The 12,784-nt window shown below is 34.7% G+C and overlaps 2 protein-coding genes across 2 annotated transcripts; both read left to right on the forward strand.

The window, feature by feature from the left end:
* The first annotated feature begins 1,407 nt into the window (after nucleotides 1-1,407).
* Nucleotides 1,408-3,715, forward strand: LOC148621159 (uncharacterized). Its single transcript, XM_088575247.1, has one exon. It carries the CDS (start codon nucleotides 1,863-1,865, stop codon nucleotides 3,678-3,680), a length of 1,818 nt encoding a protein of 605 aa, XP_088431373.1. The 5' UTR covers nucleotides 1,408-1,862; the 3' UTR covers nucleotides 3,681-3,715.
* Nucleotides 3,716-3,870: 155 nt separating this feature from the next.
* Nucleotides 3,871-11,570, forward strand: LOC148621160 (uncharacterized). The gene is made up of 4 exons (XM_088575246.1): nucleotides 3,871-5,051; nucleotides 5,596-5,678; nucleotides 6,611-6,906; nucleotides 7,896-11,570. The coding sequence occupies exons 1-4, from the start codon at nucleotides 4,875-4,877 to the stop codon at nucleotides 11,318-11,320; spliced, it is 3,981 nt and encodes a 1,326-aa protein (XP_088431372.1). The 5' UTR covers nucleotides 3,871-4,874; the 3' UTR covers nucleotides 11,321-11,570.
* Nucleotides 11,571-12,784: the final 1,214 nt, after the last annotated feature.

The following is a 12,784-nucleotide window of genomic DNA, read 5'->3' on the forward strand; positions in this document are numbered from 1 at the left end:
AATTTTGAAAAATGATTTTGTGTGAATTTTTTTCTCTCGATATCAGGACTGGCTTCATTTAACGGAAAACAAAATACCTTTTATTTATACATTAAAGTAAATTGCTAGAACAAAGGGAACACATTAGATTAAGTCTTTGGTAAATATCCTTATAGAATAACTAGATGATTTTTTTTTAGATCTGGCAGTTTTGTTAAGGAAGACTTTTTTACCCGGATTTCCCGAAAGAAAAAATCTGGTATTTGTATGGGGAAAATATTTAGTTCAATTGCTTTCAAATTTTAATATGTTTGGGATGACAAAATAAAGGTCATGTTCGATTTTCACAAATATCGGTTTTCGTTTCCAAGTGGTGGCCATTTTTGTAGAAGAAATGGGGAATTTGAACCTTGTCCGTTCAATAATTTAAAAAGCATTTAGTCAATAGCTCGGGAACGGGATGGTGGCATTTGTAAAGGAATTATTGATAATAGCAAACTTTAATTAACAGCCTTAAGAAGAAATTACATCTCAATGATAAAGAATTTACAATATTACAAATAGTTTATTCAGACAGTTCATTTATCATAAATCACCATTCTAGGTATGTAACACAAAAAAAATTATAACCATTGAGTCAACTTTGTCAACCAACTGACAGGGCAAATATATTTGTGCTGGAAAATCCGGTTTGCTGTCTCTTTGACAGCCTCGTGTTGAAATATATTCTATTGGTTTTATTTCTACGTCCACAGAGTATTTTGTTTCTATGAATTCTATATATTGCTTTATGTAGGCAATTTAATTAAAAGATCAAATCTGACAGAACTTCTTAGATTATTAGTAAACATTATGTTTTACATAGGCAGTAAATATGCAGCCAACTGAGTTTTAAAATATAAGTTCTAAGCTCCTAGGTGACTGTCTATGGTTATTTAGACAGCCAGTAGATTCAGTTAGAGTGTGAGGCGTTATAGCCTAATCCAACAGATCTACTGACTAAGTAATTATAGACAGTTATGGGAGCTTATAACATTTTTTGACGATATTATAGGGAAATATATCAATCTTCGTATCGAACCATATTTCTTCGAAGTTTTGTGGGAAATCATCCGGTAATTATTAGGTAAAATCTATTTTTTTCTTAGCGTTCAAGTCAAATGTACACACTGGTTAATGGCGTGATTTAACTATGTTTGTCATGACATTCAGGTCAAATTGTTTGAAAGTGCTATATTAGTCTCATTGGTGGATGCTTTCATGGTCATATGCATTTTGTTCATTCAAATATTTTCATTAACAGTGGATAGATGTTTATGTATCGTCTACATTTGCATATTGCTGCTTCGGTTGTTTAGACGAATGATTGTAGCCAATCCCTACCTTATCTAATCGTTTGACACCTAGTTACGACTTTTAAGTAAAATCATCATCCGATTTCTTTTTTTTACACGTAATCTCTATTTATAACCGGAGCTTTTAAACTAGGAAGTATATTATTAAGATACTTGTATTGAGAAGCTAGAGTTATGGAGTCATTCGCTAATTTATGAAGTCTTCTTCTAACGTGGACCGGAAAAACGCTTCAAGATAGTGATATTGAAAATGCCTTAAAATTACTCGATTCAGCTCGGGATTATACCAAAACATTGTCCGAGGGCGTAATCAGATACATTAACCCACAAGACTTGGATCCTAAATGGACCCCGGTCGGATCGGGGCACTTTGGATATGTGTATTCAAGTAGGTATGGAGGATCAAGAGTTGCTATCAAAGTCTTCAAAGAAGAATCCAAATCACAATTTAGAGAGGGAAAAATTCTCTATTCATTAAGCCATGAAAATATAATCGCTTTCCGTGGAACGGGATATTTACCAGTAAATATGTTGAAAGAATTGCAACTTGGATTAAACAGTTGTCAGCACAACACTCACTTCCAATCGGAAGAATCAGAAAACTTGTTTCTTGTTATGGAATTCGTCGATCAGAACCTATTAAGATATGTAGACAATCTGTGGAAACATGAAAGGAAAGGTTTAGGTTTTGACGTTACATGGTCCATAGGTCAACAGATCATTAGTGCCCTCCAGTACCTTCATAGTTTAGATATTGCACATCGGGACCTCAAGCCCGATAATATCCTCCTTGACGTTGGACCCAAAAGAATTGTAGTTAAACTTGCCGACTTCGGTTTAGCAACAGATCCTAATCTTATAAATACCGTTCCAACATCTGAAAAGGGAATACTATCTAAAAAATCTTCAAGTTCTTCGGCGTATGGTTCATATGCTGGAAATGTAAGATGGGGTGCCCCTGAAGTTCGAACTTTTTCATCGGACCACAAGTGTAGCTTAGAAGATTTCAAAGCAGCTGACATATACTGCTTCGGAAATGTCCTTACATTCACCATGACGGGTGAAAAACCATATGCAGAAATGTCGACTGCAGCAATAGACGACCGTATAGGGGGATTTAATGATAATGAGAACGTGTGTGTTCCGTCATTGCCGACGTCTCTAATCGGAGTATTACTTGATGCGACAAATGATTCTATGAAAAAGGCATCGCATGAGAGGCCCAGTGCCAATAAACTGTTCAATGATTATTTTTCATCTGAGGAAAATCCATACAGACTTCAAATGAATCCAAAGGAGGAAGCAGAGTTTTTCAGCTGTGGGTTTATGGACAAGACTGATATTTTTGTTGCCGATTCTTGCATTGACAAAGAAGCAACACAGGTCGGATTTTATGAGTCTGGTATTGAACCGACGGGATACGACCACGAAGATTTGGTATGTGAAATTGAAGTTGAAAAAGCCCCATATCGGGACATCCCAGAAAACTGGTCACTAGAACAAACATACAAGGACAAATATGATGAATTTCTGGAAAAGGAAAAGAACAAAGAAATAGACAATAATCCTACGGTTTCTCTAAAAGGCTTTCAATTCGCAAGACCAGGAGAAAAGGAACGTCAAAAAATTAAATTCAAATTCAAAGAATCGAATTATGTACACCATAGAGCTATGAGGGAAGTCTGGCTTTATACTCTTACTCCGGAAGATAGATTGCAGGAAGTACCGTGCAAATCTATTGTCAATGAGTATTTCAGCAACGCATATGCTCTCCATGTTGCTGTCTTAACAAATGAAGGGGAAGGGAAACTTCAAAAATTTCTTTTTGCCCGCCGAGCTAACATACCAGGGATGCCTGCTCCAGGCAAATTTACATGTGGCGCGGTAGAAAGTGCATCAAAGCCAGATTTCAATGTGAAAGAAGATGGAAAAACATATGTTAACTTGATTAATACTGCCGCTAGAGGACTACAAGAAGAAATCGGAATAGAACTGACTAAGTCAGATCGCCATGCTATATGTTTAACGACAGTATACCTGAAATATGATACTCATGAGTGGGGACTCTGTGGGTTTGTGAACTTAAAAGACAAAAGAATTTGTGAAAAGCATAGGCTTAGTGCTGATTCTATTAAAGATATATTTAGTTCAGGACCAAAGGACAAATTTGAGCACCAGACACTTACCTTTGTAGACTTCGACTTAAAAACGATGGTCGAGTTTGTATTTAATAACCACGAAAATTTTGCTAGCTCGACAAGACTCGTTGTTGTGAAAACTTTGCAGGCATTCTTTGGATGGCAAATAGTCCAACAAGAATTTGAATCGATGAGCTTCGGGAAATAAATGTAATATTTCATTAAAATCTTATATGTACTGTATTTTTTAGTTTAACTAGCTAATAACTTAAGAATCCAAGATGCAATTGTTATCAAATGTAAATGAAATACTCGTAGATTGTTTCAATTTCAGCATTTTTAATTTTCAGTTATTTTTAACAGACGTCAAACAACGTTATTTAAAATAATTTTGCAACATGGTCCATTTTCGGTATATTTTTTAAGTTTGTCTTTTTATTGAGACTACTCTATACAGCCACATTATTGTTGTCGTCAAAACTTTCTATAAACATTCATCTCAAATTCTTCTCAAATTGGTACTCAACCACCTCATACTAAATTTTTAAAAGTGGTAATTCTACTTTTCCACAATGTATCTAGCATGTCATTAATTCCCTCACTTACTTACCGCTACAGACAGGCCTTTCGAAATTATCGGGCGTTATTCAAATCATACGTCGTTTGACAATCGGAAAATGTCGCGTAAAATTATTCACTTTTTCCCGACTTTGCAAGATTCTTGCATTTTTCTTAGAGGGCTGACCGCAGTGTCTGGAATGAATTTCGAACGTCAGACGCTGTTCGGGGCTTAGTTGGTTGTTGCATCTGCAAGTCAGCAAATTGATGTTTCGGCTCGTGAGTGAATCGATATACTTTCTAAACCAGATATTTCTTAAATTCGCTTTGTATAAGTTTAAATGCATTTTGAACCATAGTAAACCGAATCGTTTACTAAACAGAAAATATTCTAAAGTCTAATAGGAGTTCGGTTAGATAGATTGCATTGTGTCGATTGAACGATTTTTTTTCAAAGGACCAGGCTATACATTGAGTCATGTCTAAACCAAAGCTCTTCGGTTTAGACAGGTTTTTGGTTTCCATTGTTCATTTTTATACATTTGATTGAAAAAGGGACTTTAAAAAGTGTCTGGTTTGGACAGGTTATCGGATTTTCCAGGGCTCGGTTTAGATAGGTTTTACTATATTTGTTTAGATAGTTTACATGTCAACATCAATTTGTAAAGATACTACTGGTATATTAATACAGGTTTTATATTTGTTAATAATTATTTAATTAATTATGGTTTCCTAATTAGTATGCACCCCATTACTGCCCATTACATTAAATGTGTCAGTCTAGACAAACGTGTTTCTATGCAAGTTAAGCAATGTGACGTTTGCTTTGTGAAAAAGGAATATAATGGCGGTTATTTCATCAGTATCATACGTGGTATTTGTTCTTTACTTTACATTACCCGTCATAAATGGCCACGGAATGATGATAGAACCAGCCATGAGGTCGTCACTATGGAGATTTGACTACCCGGATGCTGTTCCAAATTACAATGACAATGGATTAAACTGTGGAGGATTCACGGTAAGATTTATGCAAGAGTCACGTACGTTGTACTTTTTTTAAACTAATTTGTGTAGACAAGTCATATAACAAATTTATATACATTCCCTTTAAAGAATCGGGTTTGCCAAATTCTTTATGATTTTAAGTTTTCTCATAATAAAGTATTAAAGTATTCCCAAATTCTTGTAGGAATCGAAAAATGTAACCGAATGAGACAAACAAATTTCGACGTGTCATTCATATCAGGTGCCGGAAACTGAAGAGCAAAAAATTCTTTAATTTTTTTTCATTTTCTGTTTGATCATATTAAGTGCTTGGAAACTTTAGACAACCATTTAACTTTATTTACGATTGTGTGTCTATCAAGTAGTCTTACTACTTGCTTATATCTCTGTGAATTAAAAACAACCTTTAAAGAACAAAAAATATCTATACAGCCATCAATGCCAAATACACGTCAGTTTTTTTAAAACTAAAATACGAGGATATCAAATTTTTGTCTTGGTGACTTTTGGTCATTTACAAATTTGTGTTTTGACCTGTGAAATTTGACCCATTTCAGAACCAACATGAAAAACAGCATGGCAGATGTGGAGTATGTGGCGATCCGTACCAAGGTCCAAGAGATAATGAATTCGGTGGAAAGTAAGTCAAGACTGTAAGATAATAATATACGGAATTTACCTCCGATATGAATAGGTGTTTTCTTACAGTTTTCAGTTTTTATAGTAAATTCTTGCCATGTTACCTTTACGAAAAGAAAAAAAAACACACGCTCACCAAAGACATGAAGTCGTGTTCATTATTATGCGTATATAATGTAAATAAATAGTGATAAATTTCCTCGAAGACATGATAACAATATCTAGACGGTTTAGCGGAAACCAAAATGAAAAGAGTGTTGAAAAGGGGAAGAATATAATTATAGGATTAAAAAAAGAAGAATATAATTGTGGGGTAAAAAAAGAAGAATATAATAATGGGGTAAAAAAGGAAGAATGTAATGATGGTGAAGAGTCATCGAAATGGAAGGGCACGATTTTCAAAAAAAATAATTTCAATAAATAAACTATTTTCCTCCAAATTGGAATGGGATACATTCAGAGGCAACATGGGTACCGTCCCTATTCATTTTAGGTTTGACAGAACATGAACTAAAAGCATTAAATGAAACACATTCCAAAAGGAAACAAAAAATGCACATCCATCAATGAAAGGCAAAGTTGTTATAAATCACTATAAACATACAATATTTTTGCTGGAAAGTGACATCAAAATTGCCAGACATTATAAGCATCATTTATTTTCTAAGGAGAAAATAACGAGCCTTCGATTGCATGTGAAATCAAATCAATGGAAGGTTCCGTTTCAGAAAATTTAAAATTGGGGATGCCAGGCTACTATTTGCTAATTCTTTTAACAAAATTTTTGCCCACAATTGACAATTCTTAAAGGGGGAGAGTCTAACCCCCGGTTCTCTATCCCTAGATCCACCAATGAAAGAAAAATTGCTCTGTTGTACTTATATATTTAATATTCCTTTACGAAATTATAAACGGGGTCTGTTTTCCTTCCAGATATGCAAAAGGAATTATTGCTAAAACGTATAAAGCTGGACAATATATAACCGTTGTATCGGATATAACAGCCAACCATGGTGGATTTATTGAAGTTAGGCTATGCCCACACAATAATGCACGAGCACCAGTTTCCCAGAGGTGCTTAAACCAAAATTTATTGCAAATTAAAGGCCATGGAACCAGATACCTATTAACATCCAGTAAAAAGAGAAATTTCAGAATACGTCACACAGTTAAGCTTCCAGATTACATCACCTGTAGACAATGTGTTCTGCAGTGGTTTTGGAAGGCCGGTTAGTAAGTATGCGACTTTGACTTTTTGTTCTAATATTGCTTCAGATTTCACGCGACGACAGACGTTTGATTTCTTGCTTACTGCAGTCATACCTTTTAAAATTCTCAGACATAATTCAAACCAAACGTCGTTTGAAAATCGAATAATGTCTCTTAAAGTCATTCACTTTTTCTTGACTGCAGTAGTCTTACATTTTTATTAAAGGGGTGGCTCCAGCGTCTATTATGAGTTTTGGACGTCGGATGCTGTTCTGAGCTTGATATTTCTGATCAATTAATTATCGACTTTTTTGTTTTGTTTTTGTTTTGTTTGTTTATTTTTGTTTGTTTGTTTGCTTGTTTTGTTATTGAGATTTATAACTAAATGGTTAAAAATCCGTTAGACAGTGTGTGACGGTATGAAACTGAAATAAAATTAGAGAAGTTTAACTTTTTTATTGTCACGTTGTATTTCCTTAAATTGCTTGATTGAATCTCGTTTACTTCAAATTTTCAAATTAATAAGTGTGCCGTGGTTGCCCAGTATAACACCACGTTACTATTACAAGTATTCGTAAACGAAAGTACTAAAACATATTTATTACCAAGCCTGAAATACGTGTTTCAAGTAGTAACCTCTCATCCTCATCATTAAAATAAAAAAACAAATGAAGAAGATCTGAATAAAAAAATGTGTACAAGAAGTTCTCAAAACTATCGCTATTGATAGTCAAATCAACCATAAAAATAACGAACCAAACAAGATGCCTGCTTCCAGATTTCTAACAAGTAAAAATTGACATAACTAACGATCATATAAAAAAACGAGATAAAAATCAAAGACAATCGTCAAATAGATCTAATTAATATCACTTGCAAAATTTAGTAAAAGACGGAAAAAAATTAAAATACTAGAAATGATACTGATTTGGTAAAAGGAAACCCTGGTTGGTAGATGGTAACTTTACATGCTAATAATATATCACGATGTTTATATCTTGATTTGTAGGTCAGCATAATGGGATAAATCCTGTTACAAATAAAGAATGCATAGGATGTGGAAGACAGGAAGAGTTTATAAACTGTGCTGATATTGCCATTACTGATGAGTTTGGACAGTTTCCAACTCCAGCACCTCAATTTCAGGCAACAACGCCAATGCCAATGTATGACCAGTTTCTATTTCAACAGAATGGAATGTATCCGGATTATTTCGATGAATTCAGTCCTTTCTATGGTGATCCGTCATTTTTAAACCCGTTCAACAGCCCATTTTTAAACAGCGAATTTGCAAGCTTGAATCAACAATTTGGCAATAACGAAATGCAAAATCCTAGCATGCATACCAATAATGGAATGCAGAACCGTGGTATGAAAACTAATATTGGAATGCAAAATCCATCAATGCACGCTAATAAAGGAATGCTGCAGAATACAGGTTTGCCTAGTAATAAAAGAATACAGAATCAAGGAATGCATTCTAATAATCACATGCAAAATCCAAGTATGCTAGCCAACAACAAAATGCAAAATCCCTCAATGTTTGTCAATAACAGAATGCAAAATTCGGGAATGATTGCAAATAACGGAATACAAACTCAAAATATATATGCCAATAATGGAATGCAACCCACAGGCATGCACAATATCTACCTGAAAGACCCATTAAGAGGACTACCTCAACAAACGCCACAAAACGTGGGACCACGAGCAATGGTCCCAACAACTGCGGTAACCAGATCTCGTCCTTACACTCAAACTAGATATCAAACCATTAACACCCGACCTACAGTAGCTAATAGTAACAGACGACCCTTAATACCAAGAAATAGAAGACCGGTTGTACCACGAACCAACAGTCCCCAAGTCAAACTAAATACAAACAAACAAATGCGTCCAGCTCTTGCTGATAACCAAAGAGTACCACCACAACCAAGCAGTAGTATTTCATATTCAACAAGAGCGCCAACGATTGGTCCTCAAGTTGTACAAAGAAAACTTATAACACAGCAGGAACCTAATTTTGGAGATTCTGATGTGGCTGAGGCTTTCGAGGATCTAATGGACAACGAAGGAGAGTTTTTAAAAAATATGGATTTTTGGAATGATTTTAACAAATTATTAAACATGTCTTCTCCAGAAACTAAACAAGCCCTTTATGAAATTGCAGATGATGCGGAAAATTTGCAAGAATTTCATCGAAATGTCAGGCTTATGATGCAGATGATGGGTGACGGAGTAGACCCAAAAACTGCCGTGGAATTAGGAATTGACTCTGATGATTCTCTGGATATCAATTGGCTTTTAAAAGAAGCTAAAGAGCAAGGTTTGGACAGTGACGAATTGAGTCTTTTAGAGGACGCAAAAGATAAACGTGATAGTGGTGAAAGTGATAATAACGAAGAGAATGAAGAGAGTAGCACACAAGAAAAGCAAAAAATGCAATATTATGGCAACAATGATGAAAATCGATTGTTAGATGATTCGGGTATTGAAAGTGATGATAGTGCTCAATCCGATGGTAAAAACGATAAATTCGATTACAGTGATAGGGAAAGTTTTGAAAAGGAATATAATTCTTTATCATCCGAAGAAGATCACTCTGAAATGGCAAACAACGATTTAAACAAGGATTATGATAGTGACGAGGATAGCTACCAACACAATGAGATCAAACTTAATGTAAAAACCAGCAGCTCTAGTTTGAACTGGGGTTATAACCAACCAACTCCAACACCATCATCTGTTAGAACAAACCCATGGAACGAGAATTCTTTATACCGATCTAACGTTGACTACGATGACAAAGACGTAAATGTAGAGGGCGACTCTGTCAATGCATTTAAAAAGATTGTTCCAGGTTTCACAGAGAAAACACCGTCCTATAATTACATGGAAATACAAAATAATAAATTACAGGTGAATACGTTTGGGAGCGATACTAATGACTATTCAGAATCGGAAAACGAAAAGGAAAATGAAGGAGATGATGTCGGGGATGGTGATGAAAACAAGAAGTGGAATAAATTTTCAGAGGAAAAGGAAGATAAACAACAGAATGAGCATTGGTCGGCGGGAGCTGTACCCGATATTTACGCAGGCACAGTCATTGTAACTTCTCGCAAGAGAGGTTCAAGGATAGACAATACTGGAAAGGAAAAAGAAAATGAAAATGAAATAGAAAATGAGGATAAAATATCTTCAAAGAATTCAAAACTTCTTGGAGTTAAAAAGGGCAAGAAAGTTTCGTCGTGGGGCGGTCAGGAAGGTAATTCTGCTGAAAAAGCCGAAAATGAAGTTGTAGAAAAATCCCCGGATGCAGAAAATGAAAAACCGGAAAAAGGTAGCTTGGATAAACAAAAAGAAGACGAAAACTCAAACAACCTTATAGGTTTAACTACAATTTATCAGGAAGAAGGTGATGGAAAATCGGCAAATGAAGAAAATGAACTTAAACAATCTGTGAAAGAAAATAGCAAGAAATCTCTTAAAGAGGAAAATGAAATGAAAACGCTGAAGGAAGAAAATGAAATTAAATCACACAAAGAAGAAAATGAAATGAAATCACCGGAGGAAGAAATAAAAATAAAAACACCAAAGGAGGAAAACTCATTTGGTGAAATGAAAGTAGATTTGGCTGGCCATATTGGGGACAGTAATATAGTCAAACCAGAAGAAGACATTGGTGAATCAAAGAGTAACTCAGTTTTTATGAATAATCAGCAGTTTAGAAATGTTGACGATCCTAGCGAACCTGTTAAAAGTGCATCGAATTCCATGGGAGTAAAGCCGTTTATTGGTGATTCGCCAAAATTTATGGGAAATATGAAACAAGCACAAATGTTTTATCCTACGGCCTTTCCAGCTATGAACTCGTTTACGACCAGAGGTTCTCCTTTTATGATGATAGATAACAGGTATTCTACCCAGTATCAACAAACGCCCAATCAACAACATACTACAATGTCCGGTTTCCGAAAGCGTGTTCAGAACAGAATATCTAAGTCAATGGGTCATAATATTGATGATCCTGTCATGACACAACCTTTGACTCTCAAAGTCAAAATAAAATCTACTAGAAAATCTAAAAAAGGATTATCTCCTAATCTTTCCAAACTGGTACTCAAGATGTTTATGAATAGTAAATCGGGTGCACCTCCTTGCGATGGAAATCTAAAATCGGTCTGCCGCCCAGTAAAGATGTGGAGCAAATATCAACAGGTGGCCGATTGGTGTACATCACTTTGTCCATATGGTCAGTGTCCGTCCGCTGTATGCAAGTGTCAATGCACAGGCAGTCCCATGGGATCAGTAGGGCAGAAAAAATGTCGTGCAACTAATACTTACAAACAAAATTCGGGTGAACTCGATCAATGGTGTCAAAAGACTTGCAGCAAAGGTGATTGCCCAGCATTGCTCTGTGTATGTTCATGAAACCTTGTAAACTTGAAGTGAAGCTTCAAGTTTAAATCTCTTACGCATATTTTTTTTTATTCTAGCGTTTCCGAAATAACAGTATTTGTTCTAAGTATTGGAGATCGATGTTTTGTCCTGTGACTTATGTATTTGGTTCTATACGGACAGTTCTGTTGATTGTATGTTGTTTCAAATCTGATATTTCGCCACATAGTTACCTAATACGTAGCTAGAAATGAAGCATTTGAAAAAATCATTATAGAAAATACTACTTCATGTTTTTAATTTGGCCGTTTGAAAGTTTCTACGAATTGTGTATTAAAAAAACGAACAAAGACAAAAGCAAACATTAACATTTATTTATGTTAGAATAAATCCTGGTGATTTTTAAAAATCAGTATTATTTACTTTGATATGCTTGTGGCTGGAATATTTCCTGCCCTAAAATAAGATGAATTCCAATTCTAGATGCAAAGGGAAGCACAAGCACCATAAATATGTTGTTTGATATGTATTTAGTAGAAGTTTATAAATCTGAAAATTGTAAGCATAAAGAAAATAACGTATGCAGCACAGCAAACGTTGTTTATTCTTAATTATATGGAGAATAAGATGTATTAATTAAATGCATGTTGTTTTCAATGCGATATCTTATTTTTGGTTTGCCCCCCCCCCCCCCAAAAAAAAAAAAAAAAAAAAAAAACATACTTAAAAGCAAAGTATAACTCGATGATCAAAATACACAAAACAATACAAACTACGTGCATGTATTTCATGGAGAGGTGTAGACATAAAACATAATGAAGAAAACAGAAAAAAAAGTTTCATTTACATTGGAAAGCCCGAGTTCTGCCGTGTATTGATGGTTAATCATATCTCTATAAACATAAACATGTTTAAATCTTTTTAGTGATAGGTTTTAAAATGAAGGTTCTTATTGCGGTTTGAAGATTGTATTGGACGTTTTAAATCTAATTTATGCAATAAGTACACTTAAGGAGGTAGACCTTGGGTAAGGGACACTACTCTTAGAAATCATTGGAACGTTTGTATTCACCATCAATCACATGTAAGTACCAAAGTAACTTGGACTGATTTCATTCTGTTAAAAATGGAAGCTTGATTACAAGAGTAATGTCCCTTACCCTAGGTCTACCTCCTCAAATGAACAATGCAGATTAAAAGAAGAATTACAAAAAAATTTACAGTATGTTCATCCTACAGGTGCATATGATCCCTATTCCCAGTTTTTAGTGGATTCCTTGTTCCTCATTCATTTTTTAGTTTCGGTTCGTACTATTTTGGTTATTTTGAATTATTCATGATGTTTTTTCTGCCTTTTTTGTTTTTGTTTCAAAATTATGGATATTTTGCTTTTGGTTCTTATTCTTGTCTCCTTATTTTTATTATCAGCCTATTAAGACACTTTACTGTCAAATTAAGTGAACCATGTTCAATGTTTCAAAATGCAGAAACATCAAA

The sequence above is a fragment of the Perna viridis genome, chromosome 3, assembly GCF_037379345.1.
Source record: "Perna viridis isolate PV_CMFRI_1.1 ecotype Kerala chromosome 3, ASM3737934v1, whole genome shotgun sequence".
Classification (NCBI taxonomy): domain Eukaryota; kingdom Metazoa; phylum Mollusca; class Bivalvia; order Mytilida; family Mytilidae; genus Perna; species Perna viridis.

Bases quoted from the DNA above. Each gene is read 5' to 3' on its own strand.
- LOC148621159 (XM_088575247.1), top strand. From the start codon at position 1,863: ATGTTGAAAGAATTGCAACTTGGATTAAACAGTTGTCAGCACAACACT.
- LOC148621160 (XM_088575246.1), top strand. From the start codon at position 4,875: ATGGCGGTTATTTCATCAGTATCATACGTGGTATTTGTTCTTTACTTT. The intron at 5,052-5,595 runs GTAAGATTTATG...GACCCATTTCAG, and splicing joins TAAACTGTGGAGGATTCACG to AACCAACATGAAAAACAGCA. The intron at 5,679-6,610 runs GTAAGTCAAGAC...TTTTCCTTCCAG, and splicing joins GATAATGAATTCGGTGGAAA to ATATGCAAAAGGAATTATTG.